Source organism: Hypanus sabinus, unplaced genomic scaffold (assembly GCF_030144855.1).
Source record: "Hypanus sabinus isolate sHypSab1 unplaced genomic scaffold, sHypSab1.hap1 scaffold_534, whole genome shotgun sequence".
NCBI lineage: Eukaryota > Metazoa > Chordata > Chondrichthyes > Myliobatiformes > Dasyatidae > Hypanus > Hypanus sabinus.
The window spans coordinates 44,019-64,547 of record NW_026781396.1 but is presented as its reverse complement, the minus strand read 5'-3'; the positions used below and the strand labels follow the sequence as shown (position 1 = coordinate 64,547).

At 51.6% G+C, this 20,529-nt stretch overlaps 1 protein-coding gene across 1 annotated transcript in view; it reads left to right on the top strand.

Moving 5' to 3' along the window:
* LOC132389333 (protein cornichon homolog 2-like) overlaps positions 1 to 17,085 on the top strand; it is a gene marked incomplete at its 3' end in the record, with an annotated part of 244,295 nt that extends 227,210 nt beyond the window's left edge. Inside the window, exons 4-5 of the mRNA XM_059961850.1 lie at positions 14,420 to 14,532; positions 16,942 to 17,085. Coding sequence (XP_059817833.1) covers positions 14,420 to 14,532; positions 16,942 to 17,085 — 257 coding nt within the window. The remainder of the gene's footprint in view (positions 1 to 14,419; positions 14,533 to 16,941) is intronic.
* Positions 17,086 to 20,529: the final 3,444 nt, after the last annotated feature.

Below are 20,529 nucleotides of genomic sequence, written 5' to 3'. Positions count from 1 at the left end.
CGGAGGATGAGAGGTGACCTGATAGAGGTGTACAAGATGATGAGAGGCATTGATCGTGTGGATAGTCAGAGGCTTTTTCCCAGGGGAAAACTTCCACACGGAAGGTTAGTTAGGAAGGTTCAATCGTTAGGTATTAATATTGAAGTAGTAAAATGGATTCAACAGTGGCTGGATGGGAGATGCCAGAGAGTAGTGGTGGATAACTGTTTGTCAGGTTGGAGGCTGGTGACTAGTGGTGTGCCAATGTTGTTTGTCATATACATTAATGATCTGGATGATGGGGTGGTAAATTGGTTTAGTACAGGGGTCGGCAACGTTTACCACTAAAAGAGCCAATATGGACCCATTTCCCACAGAAAAGAAAACACTGGGAGCCACAAAACGAAATAACACTGCATACAACGGGTTTTTTTTGCCTTTATGCTATGTATAAACAAACTATAATGTGTTGCATTTTTGAAATTGATGAACTCCTGCAGAGAAAACGAAATTACATTTCTGCATGCAACAAAAACATTTTGAACTCCGAAAAAAAGACGTTGGGTTGAAGGTTACTACATAGGTAGCCTACCTTGGATCGAAGAATTAAAAGAAAGCGCGCACTGGCGGGTGTCAGGCATTGGCAGTTGTGATGTATATTAATAGCGATAAAAAACACGTTGTAGCGATGTAGCGCTACACGCAGCGCTAAAATAAAGACTGCAGTCAAAGGTAACTTTATTCGAACAGCCTTGCTTTAAAGCCTCCCTCAACCCGTCCCCATGGGCGCGGATGCTCCAAAAGACACGTACTCACAAACCCCCGTAGGCTATCTCCCTTAGTCGGAACGGTGGCTAATTGTTCGGATGTGCCAGGAAACGGTGTCTCCGCAAAGTACAAGATCATCATAATCTTCAAATTTCGAATTACATTTCAAAAGCTAACAAACCACGGGGAGCCGCATCACAGAGATCAAAGAGCCGCATGTGGCTCTGGAGCCACAGGTTGCCGACCTCTGGTTTAGTAAGTATGCAGATGATACTAAGATAGGTGGCGTTGTGGATAATGAAGTAGGTTTTCAAAGCTTGCAGAGAGATTTAGGCCTGTTAGAAAAGTGGGCTGAAAGATGGCAGATAGAGTTTAATGCTGATAAGTGTGAGGTGCTACATTTTGGTAGGACTGATCAAAATAGGACATACATGGTAAATGGTAGGGCATTGAGGAATGCAATAGAACAGAGTGATCTAGGAATAATGGTGCATAGTTCCCTGTAGGTGGAATGAATCTCATGTGGATAGGGTGGTGAAGAAAGCTTTTGGTTTGCTGGCCTTTATAAATCAGAGCATTGAGTACAGAAGTTGGGATGTAATGTTAAAATTGTACAAAGTATTGGTGAGGCTAAATTTGGAGTATTGTGTACAGCTCTGGTCACTGAATTATAGGAAAGATGTCAACAAAATAGAGAGAGTACAGAGAAGATTTACTAGAATGTTACCTGGGTTTCAGCATCTAAGTTACAGAGAAAGTTTGAACAAGTTAGTCTTTATTCTTTGGAGCGTAGAAGGTTGAGGGGGGACTTGATAGAGGTATTTAAAATTATGAGGGGGATAGATAGGGTTGACATGGATAGGCTTTTTCCATTGAGAGTAGGGGAGATTCAAACAAGAGGACATGAGTTGAGAGTTGGGAGCAAAAGTTTAGGGGTAACAGGAGGGGGAATTTCTTTATTAGAGAGTGGTAGCTGTGTGGAACGAGCTTCCAGTAGAAGTGGTAGAGGCAGGTTCAATGTTGCCTTTTAAAGTAAAATTGGATTGGTATATGGACAGGAAAGGAATGGAGGGTTATGGGCTGAGTGCAGGTCGATGGGACTAGGTGAGAGTAAATGATCAGCACGGACTAGAAGGGCCGAGATGGCCTGTTTCCGTGTTGTAATTGTTATATGGTTATATAGGGCTGAACTGTTTGCCACAAGAAGACACAGGTTTAAGGTGCTGGGGAGTAGGTACAGAGGAGATGTCAGGGGTAAGTTTTTTACTCAGAGAGTGGTGAGTGCGTGGAATGGGCTGCCAGTGACGGTGGTGGAGGCGGATACGACAGGGTCTTTTAAGAGACTCCTGGATAGGTACATGGAGCTTAGAAAAATAGAGGGCTATGGGTAACCCTCGGTAATTTCTAAGGTAGGGACATGTTCGGCACAGTTTTGTGGGTCGAAGGGCCTGTGTTGTGCTGTAGGTTTTCTATGTTTCTAGGTTAAGATTCACGAGAATGATCTGGGAATGAGGGTTAGTGTTTGAGGAATGTCTGGCAGCTCTTGGGCTGAATTCCCTGGAGTTCAGGAGAATGAGGGGGGATCTCATAGAAACATTCCAAATGTTAAAAGGCCTGAACAGATTAGACATGGCAAAGTTATTTCCCATGGTAGGGGATTCTAGGACAAGAGGGCACGACTTCAGGATTGAAGGACGTCCATTTGGAACTGAGATATGGAGAAATGACTTTAGTCAGGGGGTGGTAAATCTGTGGAATTTGTTGCCACAGGCGGCTGTGGAGGCCAAGTCATTGGGTGTATTTAAGGCAGAGATAGATCGGTTCTTGATTAGCCAGGGCATCAAAGGGTGTGGGGTGAAGGCAGGGGAGTGGAGATGACTGGATCAGCCCATGAGTGAATGGCGGAGCAGACTCGATGGGCTGAATGGCCTACTTCTGCTCTCTTGGAAAGGAATGAACACTGGGCACCGACCCGCAGGGCTCCTCTGGATTTCCAGCATCTGCAGGATGTCTTGTGTTGGTGGTGGGGGGGGGGGCTTCTCCCCTGATAGACCACCAGGGTCTGTTCTCGGCCACCGAGGTCAATGGGGCAGCCTCGGCCTGGGTGAGCGGCAGTTCCACCCGCCGGGGGAGCCGTGGCAGAAACGATGGGCTTGTGGGGGGTGGGTGTCAGTGGGCAGAGCAGAGGGGGGATGATACTGGTTGCTAAAGCAAGATCTCTGAGCCACTGATAACCATTAACCGAGTCACACATCCATGCACCCCCTTCAAAATCCGGAAGTACAAAGGACATTAATTATCAAATTCTGCAACCTCAAAACTCGCCTCCGTACAGTCACCTGCAGAGTAAAGAGACGCTGCGACGGCAGCCAAGGAAGGCCCAGCGCCAATCCGCGTCAGTCACGGTGACGGTGTTGTCCGGAGAGCTGGTCCCGACTCGCCTCTCCTTCCCCCCACGTACGCACCCAGACGGCTGTGCCCGTCTCAATCAGTATTCCAACGGCCCAGCCTTTGTGTGGAGAAGCAGCCCCCGGCGTCCATTTGCAATCTCCCATCCCGGATCTTCGACCCATGCTGCCTTGTTCCAGCAGTACACCACCCCCCCCGGGGAAAGGGACCGCGTCCGAGCCCGCCACGACCTTCTGCCAGTCTGGGGAGTTAAACCAAATCCCGGTAGATCTTCCCTGCACCCTTTCCTGTTTAATAACACCGCTCCAAACTGTAGAGAAAGCGTGGCCCCACCAGCGCCTTCGACAACAGCACTATGCACATGTATAGAGTACCGCGAGGTCACTTTTGCTGAAACACCCTGGTCAGTCGGCTGTGTAAGTCTGGGGCAGGTGGTCTCCGGCCCTGAAAAACGTGTGAGATTGAGGCGTGAGCGACCCCCCCAAAACCCCGCACCAGTCGCTACCGTTACAGATCGGTGCCATGAAACAACGGGATACCAGGGTTCTCATTCTGAATTTGAGCGCAGGGTTAGTAAAGTAAAAGGCCCGTTTTAATGCAACAGCTTAATGTGCGCAGGTTGCAACTCGGGATCTCCCCTCCCCGATGCCCCTTCAACCTCACCCCGGCCTCCGCCAGATCGTGGTCCGGCTGTGGACCGCTTCCCTCCCGCAACTTTCCTCTCCTTCTCCCGCCGAACGGAAGACCCAGCTCACCCCGGTGTCGGGCAGGAGAAACACCCTCCCCTCACTGGACGGCTCACACCCGTCATCTCGAACCGCAGCCCAAACGCCGCTTCTTCAGAGAGGCCGCAACGTTGGCTGCTGGGAACCCTTCCGGGATGTCACATCAACGTGGAGCGGGGAGAGCGTTTGTCAATCCGCTGGGAGCAAAGGCTGCTGGGAACCCTTCCGGGATGTCACATCAACGTGGAGCGGGGAGAGCGTTTGTCAATCCGCTGGGAGCAAAGGCTGCTGGGAACCCTTCCGGGATGTCACATCAACGTGGAGCGGGGAGAGCGTTTGTCAATCCGCTGGGAGCAAAGGCTGCTGGGAACCCTTCCGGGATGTCACATCAACGTGGAGCGGGGAGAGCGTTTGTCAATCCGCTGGGAGCAAAGGCTGCTGGGAACCCTTCCGGGATGTCACATCAACGTGGAGCGGGGAGAGCGTTTGTCAATCCGCTGGGAGCAAAGGCTGCTGGGAACCCTTCCGGGATGTCACATCAACGTGGAGCGGGGAGAGCGTTTGTCAATCCGCTGGGAGCAAAGGCTGCTGGGAACCCTTCCGGGATGTCACATCAACGTGGAGCGGGGAGAGCGTTTGTCAATCCGCTGGGAGCAAAGGCTGCTGGGAACCCTTCCGGGATGTCACATCAACGTGGAGCGGGGAGAGCGTTTGTCAATCCGCTGGGAGCAAAGGCTGCTGGGAACCCTTCCGGGATGTCACATCAACGTGGAGCGGGGAGAGCGTTTGTCAATCCGCTGGGAGCAAAGGCTGTTGGGAATGGTGAGGGTGGAGGGGTGTGGGACAGGGGGCAGAGAAGGAGTGTCAGGGGCGGGTACAGACACACACAGCCCTGAGACACCAGGCAAGGTCATTTGATTCCAAACAATCGGTTTATTGATCATTACAGAATGTCTCTCTGGTGCTTCCCGCTCCCTCCCCTCTCCCTTCCCCTTTTCCCAACCATGATTCCCCTCTCCCTGCCCCCTTCCCACTCTCAGTCCACAACAGAGACCCAGATCAGAATCAGGTTTAGCATCACTCACACACGTCAGGAAATCTGTTTTTTTGTGACAGCAGTACAGTGCGATACATAAAATGGCTACAGGACTGTGCACGATTCTCAGGCACCCTGGCGACAGAGAGAGGGCCATTCCTGACGGCTAGACTCTGCACCCTGGCCGCTGAACGCCAAACGCCTCCATCACCACCTCAGAACGGCCCTAACCACCGGACATTTAACCGACCGGTACCTCTCCTCTCCACATCCACTCTATCTGTGTCCTCTGGTCCTAGACTCCCCCACTGTAGGAAACATCCTCTCCACATCCACTCTATCTGTGTCCTCTGGTCCTAGACTCCCCCACTACAGGAAACATCCTCTCCACATCCACTCTATCTGTGTCCTCTCGTCCTAGACTCCCCCACTACAGGAAACATCCTCTCCACATCCACTCTGTCTGTGTCCTCTGGTCCTAGACTCCCCCACTGTAGGAAACATCTTCTCCACATCCACTCTATCTGTGTCCTCTGGTCCTAGACACCCCTCTATAGGAAACATCTTCTCCACATCCATTCTATCTGTGTCCTCTGGTCCTAGACTCCCCCACTAAAGGAAACATCCTCTCCACATCCACTCTGTCTGTGTCCTATGGTCCTAGACTCCCCCACTGTAGGAAACATCTTCTCCACATCCACTCTATCTGTGTCCTCTGGTCCTAGACTCCCCCACTACAGGAAACATCCTCTCCACATCCACTCTATCTGTGTCCTCTGGTCCAAGACTCCCCCAGTATAGGAAACATTCTCTCCACATCCACTCTATCTGTGTCCTCTGGTCCGAGACTCCCCCACTATAGGAAACATCCTCTCCACATCCTCTCTATCTGTGTCCTCTGGTCCTAGACTCCCACACTGTAGGAAACATCCTCTCCACATCCACTCTATCTATTTCCTCTGGTCCTAGACTCCCCCACGATAGGAAGCATCTTCTCCACATCCACTCTATCTGTCTCCTCTGGTCCTAGACTCCCCCACTATAGGAAACATCCTCTCCACATCCACTCTATCTGTATCCTCTGGTCCTAGACTCCCCCACTACAGGAAACATCCTCTCCACATCCACTCTATCTGTGTCCTCTGGTCCTAGACTCCCCCACTATAGGAAACATCCTCTCCACATCCACTCTATCTGTGTCCTCTGGTCCGAGACTCCCCCACTATAGGAAACATCCTCTCCACATCCTCTCTATCTGTGTCCTCTGGTCCTAGACTCCCCCACTGTAGGAAACATCCTCTCCACATCCACTATCTATTTCCTCTGGTCCTAGACTCCCCCACTATAGGAAACATCCTCTCCACATCCACTCTATCTGTGTCCTCTGGTCCAAGACTCCCCCACTATAGGAAACATCCTCTCCACATCCACTCTATCTGTGTCCTCTGGTCCTAGACTCCCCCACTATAGGAAACATCCTCTCCACATCCACTCTATCTGTGTCCTCTGATCCTAGACTTCCCCACGATAGGAAACATCCTCTCCACATCCACTCTGTCTGTGTCCTCTGGTACTAGACTCCCCCACGATAGGAAGCATCTTCTCCACATCCACTCTATCTGTCTCCTCTGGTCCTAGACTCCCCCACTATAGGAAACATCCTCTCCACATCCACTCTATCTGTATCCTCTGGTCCTAGACTCCCCCACTACAGGAAACATCCTCTCCACATCCACTCTATCTGTGTCCTCTGGTCCTAGACTCCCCCACTATAGGAAACATCCTCTCCACATCCACTCTATCTGTGTCCTCTGGTCCTAGACTCCCCCACTATAGGAAACATCCTCTCCACATCCACTCTATCTGTGTCCTCTGGTCCTAGACTCCCCCACTATAGGAAACATCCTATCCACATCCACTCTGTCTGTGTCCTCTGGTCCTAGACTCCCCCACTATAGGAAACATCCTCTCCACATCCACTCTATCTGTGTCCTCTGGTCCTAGACTCCCCCACTATAGGAAACATCCTATCCACATCCACTCTGTCTGTGTCCTCTGGTCCTAGACTCCCCCACTATAGGAAACATCCTCTCCACATCCTCTCTATCTGTGTCCTCTGGTCCTAGACTCCCACACTGTAGGAAACATCCTCTCCACATCCACTCTATCTATTTCCTCTGGTCCTAGACTCCCCCACGATAGGAAGCATCTTCTCCACATCCACTCTATCTGTCTCCTCTGGTCCTAGACTCCCCCACTATAGGAAACATCCTCTCCACATCCACTCTATCTGTATCCTCTGGTCCTAGACTCCCCCACTACAGGAAACATCCTCTCCACATCCACTCTATCTGTGTCCTCTGGTCCTAGACTCCCCCACTATAGGAAACATCCTCTCCACATCCACTCTATCTGTGTCCTCTGGTCCGAGACTCCCCCACTATAGGAAACATCCTCTCCACATCCTCTCTATCTGTGTCCTCTGGTCCTAGACTCCCCCACTGTAGGAAACATCCTCTCCACATCCACTATCTATTTCCTCTGGTCCTAGACTCCCCCACTATAGGAAACATCCTCTCCACATCCACTCTATCTGTGTCCTCTGGTCCAAGACTCCCCCACTATAGGAAACATCCTCTCCACATCCACTCTATCTGTGTCCTCTGGTCCTAGACTCCCCCACTATAGGAAACATCCTCTCCACATCCACTCTATCTGTGTCCTCTGATCCTAGACTTCCCCACGATAGGAAACATCCTCTCCACATCCACTCTGTCTGTGTCCTCTGGTACTAGACTCCCCCACGATAGGAAGCATCTTCTCCACATCCACTCTATCTGTCTCCTCTGGTCCTAGACTCCCCCACTATAGGAAACATCCTCTCCACATCCACTCTATCTGTATCCTCTGGTCCTAGACTCCCCCACTACAGGAAACATCCTCTCCACATCCACTCTATCTGTGTCCTCTGGTCCTAGACTCCCCCACTATAGGAAACATCCTCTCCACATCCACTCTATCTGTGTCCTCTGGTCCTAGACTCCCCCACTATAGGAAACATCCTCTCCACATCCACTCTATCTGTGTCCTCTGGTCCTAGACTCCCCCACTATAGGAAACATCCTATCCACATCCACTCTGTCTGTGTCCTCTGGTCCTAGACTCCCCCACTATAGGAAACATCCTCTCCACATCCACTCTATCTGTGTCCTCTGGTCCTAGACGCCCCCACTATAGGAAACATCCTCTCCACATCCACTCTGTCTGTGTCCTCTGGTCCTAGACTCCCCCACTACAGGAAACATCCTCTCCACATCCACTCTATCTGTGTCCTCTGGTCCTAGACGCCCCCACTATAGGAAACATCCTCTCCACATCCACTCTATCTGTGTCCCCTGGTCCCAGACTCCCCCACTATAGGAAACATCCTCTCCACATCCACTCTATCTGTGTCCTCTGGTCCTAGACTCCCCCACTATAGGAAACATCCTATCCACATCCACTCTGTCTGTGTCCTCTGGTCCTAGACTCCCCCACTACAGGAAACATCCTCTCCACATCCACTCTATCTGTGTCCTCCGGTCCTAGACTCCCCCACTACAGGAAACACCCTCTCCACATCCACTCTATCTGTGTCCTCTGGTCCAAGACTACCCCACTGTAGGAGAGGAGGACTGAGGCCATGGTGGGGATTCCTCCTGTGGATGCTGTAGATACGTGGCAAGTGTGGACGGCGTCCATGACGGCTGAGTTCTGCGACGTGTGTCCACGGTTCTGGGCAGTTTCTCACAGAATAGAGCGTTACAGTCACACAGAATGTGCACCGCACACAGATCATCGGGTGCAAGGTAGATAACAAAGTAGATTGGAAGGTCAAGAGTCGATCTTAATCATTCTAGGGACAAGGGTGACCCCAGCCGTTATCAATACTCTTCAGAGATTGTCTGCCTGGTGTCAGTGGTCACATAACCAGGACTTGTGATCTGCACCGGCTGCTCGTACGACCGTCCACCACCTGCCCCCACGGCTTCACCTCGCCCTGATCGGGGGCTAAGCAGGAGCTACACCTCACCAGGGTGACCTGCTGGCCGGCGGGGGGAAGGAGCCCCTTACCCCTCCGTTGGTAGAGATGCATCACCACTCTGTCACCCACATTTGAGAGATATGATGCATGTTATAGAGAATCGTGGATCTCACCTCATTATTTCTATAGAGTAGCCCATGGTATGTTATTGCTTCCTGTACAGTACTGTGCAGATATACATAGTCAGGATATATATATATATATAAATTATATTGTACGGTACTGTGTAGATGTACATAGCCGGGATATATATATATTGTACGGTACTCTGCAGATATAAATATATAGCTGGGATAAATATATATATATTGTACGGTACTCTGCAGATATATATATATATATATAGCTGGGATAAATATATATATATTGTATGGTACTGTGCATATATATTTAGCTGGGATAAATATATATATATATATTGTACAGTACTATGCAGATATATATATTGTACGGTACTATGCAGATATATATAGCTGGGATAAATATATATATATTGTACGGTACTATGCAGATATATATAGCTGGGATATATATATATATATATATATATATATATATATTACTGTGTCTGTCAATGGGGATCAGAGATTTGGCGGGAGCAAAGGATGTTGGGAATGGTGAGGGTGGAGCGCTGTGGGAGGGGAGTGGGACAAGGGGCAGAGAAGGAGTGACAGGGGCAGGGTGGGAAGGGGCGGTTGCACGACACCAGGCGAGGTCATTTGATTCCAAGCTATGGAGTCGGGCTGCCTGCTTGGAGGGTAAGGGTCACCAGCCCCTGCGCCGCCATAATGATAACTCACGGGGTGAAGATCCCTTCGACGCAGGCGGGGGTGGGGGGGTCTGGGGTTCTGTTGCCAGGTCTGGTGGCAGAATCAGGCACGATAGAAATGATAGAGGCTTTTATGAACAGAGTCACAAAGAAGTACAGCGCAGAAGCTGGCCCTTTGGCCCATCGAGTCCCTGCCAGACCATTTAAACTGCCCACTCCCATTGACCTGCACCACACCCCTCACATCTCCACCACTCGTGCCAGCAGCTCATTCCCCACTCTCAACACCCTCGGAGTGAAGAGGTACCCCCTCGTGTTCCCCTTGACCCATTACCTCTAATTGTAGTCCCACCGAACCAGTGTGGATAACACTAAGTTTAACAGTACCAGTCACCCGGGTTCGATTCCCATCACACAGTAGTGTAGTGATTAACACAACGTTTTACAGTACCAGTGACCCGGGTTAGATTCCCATCACACGGTAGTGTAGTGATTAACACAACGTTTTACAGTACCAGTGACCCGGGTTCGATTCCCATCACACAGTAGTGTAGTGATTAACACAACGTTTTACAGTACCGGTGAACCGGGTTCGATTCCCATCACACGGTAGTGTAGTGATTAACACAACGTTTTGCAACACCGGTGACCCGGGTTCGATTCCCATCACACGATAGTGTAGTGATTAGCACAACGTTTTACAGTACCAGTGACCCGGGTTCGATTCCCATCACACGGTAGTGTAGTGATTAACACAACGTTTTACAGTACCAGTGACCCGGGTTCGATTCCCATCACACGGTAGTGTAGTGATTAACACAACGTTTTACAGTACCGGTGACCCGGGTTCGATTCCCATCACACGGTAGTGTAGTGATTAACACAACGTTTTACAGTACCGGTGACCCGGGTTCGATTCCCATCACACGGTAGTGTAGTGATTAACACAACGTTTTACAGTACCGGTGACCCGGGTTCGATTCCCATCACACGGTAGTGTAGTGATTAACACAACGTTTTTCAGTACCAGTGACCCGGGTTCGATTCCCATCACACGGTAGTGTAGTGATTAACACAACGTTTTACAGTACCAGTGACCCGGGTTCGATTCCCATCACACGGTAGTGTAGTGATTAACACAACGTTTTACAACACCGGTGACCCGGGTTCGATTCCCATCACACGGTAGTGTAGTGATTAACACAATGTTTTACAGTACCAGTGACCCGGGTTCGATTCCCATCACACGGTATTGTAGTGATTAACACAACGTTTTACAACACCGGTGACCCGGGTTCGATTCCCATCACACGGTAGTGTACTGATTAACACAACGTTTTACAGTACCAGTGACCCGGGTTCGATTCCCATCACACGGTAGTGTAGTGATTAACACAACGTTTTACAGTACCAGTGACCCGGGTTCCATTCCCATCACACGGTAGTGTAGTGATTAACACAACGTTTTACAGTACCAGTGACCCGGGTTCGATTCCCATCACACGGTGGTGTAGTGATTAACACAACGTTTTACAGTACCAGTGACCCGGGTTCGATTCCCATCACACGGTAGTGTAGTGATTAACACAACGTTTTACAGTACCAGTGACCCGGGTTCGATTCCCATCACACGGCAGTGTAGTGATTAACACAACGTTTTACAGTACCAGTGACCCGGGTTCGATTCCCATCACACGGTAGTGTAGTGATTAACACAACGTTTTACAGTACCAGTGACCCGGGTTCGATTCCCATCACACGGTAGTGTAGTGATTAACACAACGTTTTACAGTACCAGTGACCCGGGTTCGATTCCCATCACACGGCAGTGTAGTGATTAACACAACGTTTTACAATACCAGTGACCCGGGTTCGATTCCCATCACACGGTAGTGTAGTGATTAACACAACGTTTTACAGTACCAGTGACCCGGGTTCGATTCCCATCACACGGCAGTGTAGTGATTAACACAACGTTTTACAGTACCAGTGACCCGGATTCGATTCCCATCACACGGCAGTGTAGTGATTAACACAACGTTTTACAATACCAGTGACCCGGGTTCGATTCCCATCACACGGTAGTGTAGTGATTAACACAACGTTTTGCAACACCGGTGACCCGGGTTCGATTCCCATCACACGATAGTGTAGTGATTAGCACAAGGTTTTACAGTACCAGTGACCCGGGTTCGATTCCCATCACACGGTAGTGTAGTGATTAACACAACGTTTTACAGTACCAGTGACCCGGGTTCGATTCCCGTCACACGGTAGTGTAGTGATTAACACAACGTTTTACAGTACCGGTGACCCGGGTTCGATTCCCATCACACGGTAGTGTAGTGATTAACACAACGTTTTACAGTACCGGTGACCCGGGTTCGATTCCCATCACACGGTAGTGTAGTGATTAACACAACATTTTACAGTACCGGTGACCCGGGTTCGATTCCCATCACACGGTAGTGTAGTGATTAACACAACGTTTTTCAGTACCAGTGACCCGGGTTCGATTCCCATCACACGGTAGTGTAGTGATTAACACAACGTTTTACAGTACCAGTGACCCGGGTTCGATTCCCATCACACGGTAGTGTAGTGATTAACACAACGTTTTACAGTACCAGTGACCCGGGTTCGATTCCCATCACACGGTAGTGTAGTGATTAACACAACGTTTTACAGTACCAGTGACCCGGGTTCGATTCCCATCACACGGTAGTGTAGTGATTAACACAACGTTTTACAGTACCAGTGACCCGGGTTCGATTCCCATCACACGGTAGTGTAGTGATTAACACAACGTTTTACAGTACCAGTGACCCGGGTTCGATTCCCATCACACGGTAGTGTAGTGATTAACACAACGTTTTACAGTACCAGTGACCCGGGTTCGATTCCCATCACACGGTAGTGTAATGATTAACACAACGTTTTACAGTACCAGTGACCCGGGTTCCATTCCCATCACACGGTAGTGTAGTGATTAACACAACGTTTTACAGTACCAGTGACCCGGGTTCCATTCCCATCACACGGTAGTGTAGTGATTAACACAACGTTTTACAGTACCAGTGACCCGGGTTCGATTCCCATCACACGGTAGTGTAGTGATTAACACAACGTTTTACAGTACCAGTGACCCGGGTTCGATTCCCATCACACGGTAGTGTAGTGATTAACACAACGTTTTACAGTACCAGTGACCCGGGTTCCATTCCCATCACACGGTAGTGTAGTGATTAACACAACGTTTTACAGTACCAGTGACCCGGGTTCCATTCCCATCACACGGTAGTGTAGTGATTAACACAACGTTTTACAGTACCAGTGACCCGGGTTCCATTCCCATCACACGGTAGTGTAGTGATTAACACAACGTTTTACAGTACCAGTGACCCGGGTTCGATTCCCATCACACGGTAGTGTAGTGATTAACACAACGTTTTACAGTACCAGTGACCCGGGTTCGATTCCCATCACACGGTAGTGTAGTGATTAACGCAACGTTTTACAGTACCAGTGACCCGGGTTCCATTCCCATCACACGGTAGTGTAGTGATTAACACAACGTTTTACAGTACCAGTGACCCGGGTTCGATTCCCATCACACGGTAGTGTAGTGATTAACACAACGTTTTACAGTACCAGTGACCCGGGTTCGATTCCCATCACACGGTAGTGTAGTGGTTAACACAACGTTTTACAGTACCAGTGACCCGGGTTCCATTCCCATCACACGGTAGTGTAGTGATTAACACAACGTTTTACAGTACCAGTGACCCGGATTCCATTCCCATCACACGGTAGTGTAGTGATTAACACAACGTTTTACAGTACCAGTGACCCGGGTTCGATTCCCATCACATGGTAGTGTAGTGATTAACACAACGTTTTACAGTACCAGTGACCCGGGTTCGATTCCCATCACACGGTAGTGTAGTGATTAACGCAACGTTTTACAGCACCTGTGACCCGGGTTCGATTCCCATCACACGGTAGTGTAGTGGTTAACACAACGTTTTACAGTACCAGTGACCCGGGTTCCATTCCCATCACACGGTAGTGTAGTGATTAACACAACGTTTTACAGTACCTGTGATTACTACCTTTGCCGGTCCCGCTTCTCAACTTCCTTCCTAACTCCCTGTTGTCTGCTTTCAGGGCCTCGTCCCTTTTCCTATCTGTGTCGTTGGTATCTGTCTGTCCCCCTGATAGAGTCCCCTGTCACTCTTGCGTTCCTCTTCCTTTCCCTACCCTGCAGAGCCACAGGGCCACTGTCGCTTCCCCCAGGTAGGTCATCCCCCCGACCAGCAGCACTGAAAGTGGAGCACTTATTGTTAAGCGGGACAGCCACAAGGGTACTCTCCGCAACTTTACACCCTCTCTTCCATCTCCTGTCGGTCTCCTGTGGCCCCTGAAAGTGGCTCCTCACTTTCCCTGACCAGACGAAGCTCCAGTTCCTGAACACGGTCCCGTAGCAGCTGCAGCTCGATGCTCCGGGAGCAGATCTGGCCACGGGGGAGGCTGAAGGTCAGAAAACCGGCCCCACGATGGGGGAACGGTTTGTACTCCGATAATAAATGCACTTTGAACTTCGACCTCAGCATTGATGGCTGTCTGTTCTGTCTGCCTTCATCTTTCAGCTCGTTCTACCGGAATATTCCATCCACGGCCTGTTCTGTGTCATGTTCACCTGTGCGGGAGAGTGGGTGACCCTGGGGCTGAACATCCCACTGCTCTTCTACCATCTCTGGAGGTGAGCGTCGGCTTCCTGGGGCAGTTGTCCCAAAACTCACTGACACCAGGACTGAGGGATTTCAAATCCAGATCCCTCCACAACATCCTGTCACTCATTCCCAGGGTCAGACACAGAGTGAATCTCCCTCCACACTGTCCAATCACAGACTCCCGGGGTCAGACACAGAGTGAATCTCCCTCCACACTGTCCAATCACAGACTCCCGGGGTCAGACACAGAGTGAATCTCCCTCCACACTGTCCAATCACAGACTCCCGGGGTCAGACACAGAGTGAATCTCCCTCCACACCGTCCCATCACACACTCCCGGGGTCAGACACAGAGTGAGTCTCACTCCACACCGTCCCATCACACACTCCCGGGGTCAGACACAGAGTGAATCTCCCTCCACAACATCCTGTCACTCATTCCCAGGGTCAGACACAGAGTGAATCTCCCTCCACAACATCCTGTCACTCATTCCCAGGGTCAGACACAGAGTGAATCTCCCTCCACACCGTCCCATCACACACTCCCGGGGTCAGACACAGAGTGACCCTCCCTCCACACCGTCCCATCACACACTCCCGGGGTCTGCACAGATTGAATACCCTCCACACCGTCCCATCACACACTCCCGGGGTCAGACACAGAGTGAATCTCCCTCCACACTGTCTCATCACACACTCCCGGGGTCAGACACAGAGTGAATCTCCCTCCACACCGTCCCATCACACATTCCCGGGGTCAGACACAGAGTGAATCTCCCTCCACACTGTCTCATCACACACTCCCGGGGTCAGACACAGAGTGAATCTCCCTCCACACCGTCCCATCACACCCTCCCGGGGTCAGACACAGAGTGAATCTCCCTCCACACTGTCCCATCACACACTCCCGGGGTCAGACACAGAGTAAATATCCCTCCACACCCTCCCATGACACACTCCTGGGGTCAGACACAGAGTGACTCTCCCTCCACATCGTCCACTCACACACTCCCGAGGTCAGACACAGAGTGAAGCTCCCTCCGCACCGTCCCATCACACACTCCCGGGGTCAGACACAGAGTGCCCCTCCCTCCACACCGTCCCATCACACACTCCCGGGGTCAGACACAGAGTGAAGCTCCCTCCACACCGTCCCATCACACAGTCCCGGGGTCAGACACAGAGTGAATCTCCCTCCACACCGTCCCAACACACACTCCCAGGGTCAGACACAGAGTGACCTTCCCTCCACACCGTCCCATTACACACTCCCGGGGTCAGAGACAGAGTGAATCTCCCTCCACACCGTTCCATCACACACTCCCGGGGTCAGACACAGAGTGAATCTCCCTCCACACCGTCCCATCATACACTCCCGGGGTCAGACACAGAGTGAATCTCCCTCCACACCGTCCCATCACACACTCCCGGGGTCAGACACAGAGTGCCCCTCACTCCACACCGTCCCTTCAAACTCTCCCGGGGTCAGACATAGAGTGAATCTCCCTCCACACCATCCCATCACACACTCCCTGGGTCAGACACAGAGTGACCCTCCCTCCACACCGTCCCACCATACACTCCCGAGGTCAGACACAGAGTGAATCTCCCTCCACACCGTCCCATCACACACTCCCCGGGTCAGACACAGAGTGAATCTCCCTCCACACCGTCCCACCACACACTCCCGAGGTCAGACACAGAGTGAATCTCCCTCCACACCGTCCCATCACACACTCCCGGGGTCAGACACAGAGTGAATCTCCCTCCACACCGTCCCATCACACACTCCCGGGGTCAGACACAGAGTGAATCTCCCTCCACACCGTCCCATCACACACTCCCTGGGTCAGACACAGAGTGAATCTCCCTCCACACCGTCCCATCACACACTCCCGGGGTCAGACACAGAGTGAATCTCCCTCCACACCGTCCCATCACACACTCCCGGGGTCAGACACAGAGTGAATCTCCCTCCACACCGTCCCATCACACACTCCCGGGGTCAGACACAGAGTGACCCTCCCTCCACACCGTCCCATCACACACTCCCGGGGTCAGACACAGAGTGTCCCTCCCTCCACACCGTCCCATCACACACTCCCGGGGTCAGACACAGAATGAATCTCCCTCCACACCGTCCCATCATACACTCCCGGGGTCAGACACAGAGTGAATCTCCCTCCCCACCGTCCCATCACACACTCCCGGGGTCAGACACAGAGTGAATCTCCCTCCCCACCGTCCCATCACACACTCCCGGGGTCAGACACAGAGTGAATCTCCCTCCACACTGTCCCAAGGGAGAAGTGGATATCATAGACCTGAAGGATCGAATGGTCTGGACCACCTGCCCTGAGGGAGACTCGGGGTAGAGAGCGGGGTGCCGGAGCTGGCATTGCCTCGTGGTAACCCAGCTACCCCTCGTGTCCCTGCAGGTACTTCCACCGGCCCGCTGACGGCTCGGAGCTGCTGTACGACCCAGCCTCGGTCATGAGTGCTGAGATCCTCAATTACTACCAGAAGGAATCCTGGTGCAAGCTCTCCTTCTATCTCATCTCCTTCTTCTATTACCTGTACAGGTGAGTGCAAGCGGGCAGTTCTCAGGAGCCTGATGGTTGAGGGGTAATAACTGTTCCTGAACCTGGTGGTGTGGGACCTGAGGCTCCTGTACCTCCTTCCCGATGGAATCAGTTCAGAGTTGAGGTTATCCTCACTGGTTCAGGAGCCTGATGGTTGAGGGGCAATAACTGTTCCTGAACCTGGTGGTGTGGGACCTGAGGCTCCTGTACCTCCTTCCCGATGGAACCAGTTCAGAGTTGAGGTTCTCCTCACTGGTTCAGGAGCCTGATAGTTGAGGGGTAATAACTGTTCCTGAACCTGGTGGTGTGGGACCTGAGGCTCCTGTACCTCCTTCCCGATGGAATCAGTTCAGAGTTGAGGTTCTCCTCACTGGTTCAGGAGCCTGATGGTTGAGGGGTTATAACTGTTCCTGAACCTGGTGGTGTGGGACCTGAGGCTCCTGTACCTCCTTCCCGATGGAATCAGTTCAGAGTTGAGGTTATCCTCACTGGTTCAGGAGCCTGATGGTTGAGGGGTAATAACTGTTCCTGAACCTGGTGGTGTGGGACCTGAGGCTCCTGTACCTCCTTCCCGATGGAATCAGTTCAGAGTTGAGGTTATCCTCACTGGTTCAGGAGCCTGATGGTTGAGGGGTAATAACTGTTCCTGAACCTGGTGGTGTGGGACCTGAGGCTCCTGTACCTCCTTCCCGATGGAATCAGTTCAGAGTTGAGGTTATCCTCTCTGGTTCAGGAGCCTGATGGTTGAGGGGTAATAACTGTTCCTGAACCTGGTGGTGTGGGACCTGAGGCTCCTGTACCTCCTTACCGATGGAATCAGTTCAGATATGAGGTTATCCTCACTGGTTCAGGAGCCTGATGGTTGAGGGGTAATAACTGTTCCTGAACCTGGTGGTGTGGGACCTGAGGCTCCTGTACCTCATTCCCGATGGAATCAGTTCAGAGTTGAGGTTATCCTCACTGGTTCAGGAGCCTGATGGTTGAGGGGTAATAACTGTTCCTGAACCTGGTGGTGTGGGACCTGAGGCTCCTGAGAAGACAGCCTGACCTCGGTGATGGGGGTAAGTGGGGGGTGTGTGGAATGTCCTGCCAGGGGTGGTGTAGAGACAGATACGTTAGGGACATTTAAGGTGATCGGGGGTAAGTGGGGGGTGTGTGGAACGACCTGCCAGGGGTGGTGCAGAGACAGATACATTAGGGACATTCAAGGTGATCGGGGGTAAGTGGGGGGTGTGTGAAATGTCCTGCCAGGGTTGGTGTGGAGACAGATACATTAGGGACATTTATGGTGATCGGGGGTAAGTGGTGGGTCTGTGGAACGTCCTGCAAGGGGTGGTGTAGAGACAGATACATTAGGGACATTTCAGCTGATCGGGGGTAAGTGGGGGGTGTGTGGAACGTCCTGCCAGGGGTGGTGTAGAGACAGATACATTAGGGACATTTAAGGTGATCGGGGGTAAGTGGGGGGTGTGTGGAACGTCCTGCCAGGGGTGGTGTGGAGACAGATACATTAGGGACATTTAAGGTGATCGGGGTAAGTGGGGGGTGTGTGGAACGTCCTGCCAGGGGTGGTGTGGAGACAGATACATTAGGGACATTTAATGTGATCGGGGGTAAGTGTGGGGTGTGTGGAACGTCCTGCCAGGGGTGGTGTAGAGACAGAGACATTAGGGACATTTAAGGTGATCGGGGGTAAGTGGTGGGTGTGTGGAACGTCCTGCCAGGGGTGGTGTAGAGACAGATACATTAGGGACATTTAAGGTGATCGGGGTAAGTGGTGGGTGTGTGGAATGTCCTGCCAGGGGTGGTGTAGAGACAGGTACATTAGGGACATTTAAGGTGATCGGGGGTAAGTGGGGGTGTGTGGAACGTCCTGCCAGGGGTGGTGTAGAGACAGATACATTAGGGACATTTAAGGTGATCGGGGGTATGTGGGGGGTGTGTGGAACGTCCTGCCAGGGGTGGTGTGGAGACAGATACATTAGGGACATTTAAGGTGATCGGGGGTAAGTGGTGGGTGTGTGGAACGTCCTGCCAGGGGTGGTGTAGAGACAGATACATTAGGGACATTTAAGGTGATGGGGGATAAGTGGGGGGTGTGTGGGAAGTCCTGCCAGGGGTGGTGTGGAGACAGATACATTAGGGACATTTAAGGTGATCGGGGGTAAGTGGTGGGTGTGTGGAACGTCCTGCCAGGGGTGGTGTAGAGACAGATACATTAGGGACATTTAAGGTGATGGGGGATAAGTGGGGGGTGTGTGGAACGTCCTGCCAGGGGTGGTGTAGAGACAGATACATTAGGGACATTTAAGGTGATCGGGGTAAGTGGTGGGTGTGTGGAATGTCCTGCCAGGGGTGGTGTAGAGACAGGTACATTAGGGACATTTAAGGTGATCGGGGGTAAGTGGGGGTGTGTGGAACGTCCTGCCAGGGGTGGTGTAGAGACAGATACATTAGGGACATTTAAGGTGATCGGGGGTATGTGGGGGGTGTGTGGAACGTCCTGCCAGGGGTGGTGTGGAGACAGATACATTAGGGACATTTAAGGTGATCGGGGGTAAGGGGGGGGGGTGTGGAACGTCCTGCCAGGGGTGGTGTAGAGACAGATACATTAGGGACATTTATGGTGATCGGGGGTAAGTGGTGGGTGTGTGGAACGTCCTGCCAGGGGTGGTGTAGAGACAGATACATTAGGGACATTTAAGGTGATCGGGGGTAATTGGGGGGTGTGTGGAACGTACTGCCAGGGGTGGTGTAGAGACAGATACATTAGGGACATTTAAGGTGATCGGGGGTAAGTGGGGGGTGTGTGGAACGTCCTGCCAGGGGTGGTGTAGAGACAGATACATTAGGGACATTTAAGGTGATTGGGGTAAGTGGTGGGTGTGTGGAACGTCCTGCCAGGGGTGGTGTAGAGACAGATACATTAGGGACATTTAAGGAGATCGGGGGTAAGTGGGGGTGTGTGGAACGTCCTGCCAGGGGTGGTGCAGAGACAGATACATTAGGGACATTTATGGTGATCGGGGGTAAGTGGTGGGTGTGTGGAACGTCCTGCCAGGGGTGGTGTGGAGACAGATACATTAGGGACATGTATGGTGATCGGGGGTAACTGGTGGGTGTGTGGAACGTCCTGCCAGGGGTGGTGTAGAGACAGATACATTAGGGACATTTAAGGTGATCGGGGGTAAATGGGGGGTGTGTGGAACGTCCTGCCAGGGGTGGTGCAGAGACAGATACATTAGGGACAATTAAGGTGATCGGGGGTAAGAGGGGAGTGTGTGGAACGTCCTGCCAGGGGTGGTGCAGAGACAGATACATAAGGGACAATTAAGGTGATCGGGGGTAAGAGGGGGGTGTGTGGAACGTCCTGCCAGGGGTGGTGTAGAGACAGATACATTAGGGACATTTAAGGTGATCGGGGGTAAGTGGGGGGTGTGTGGA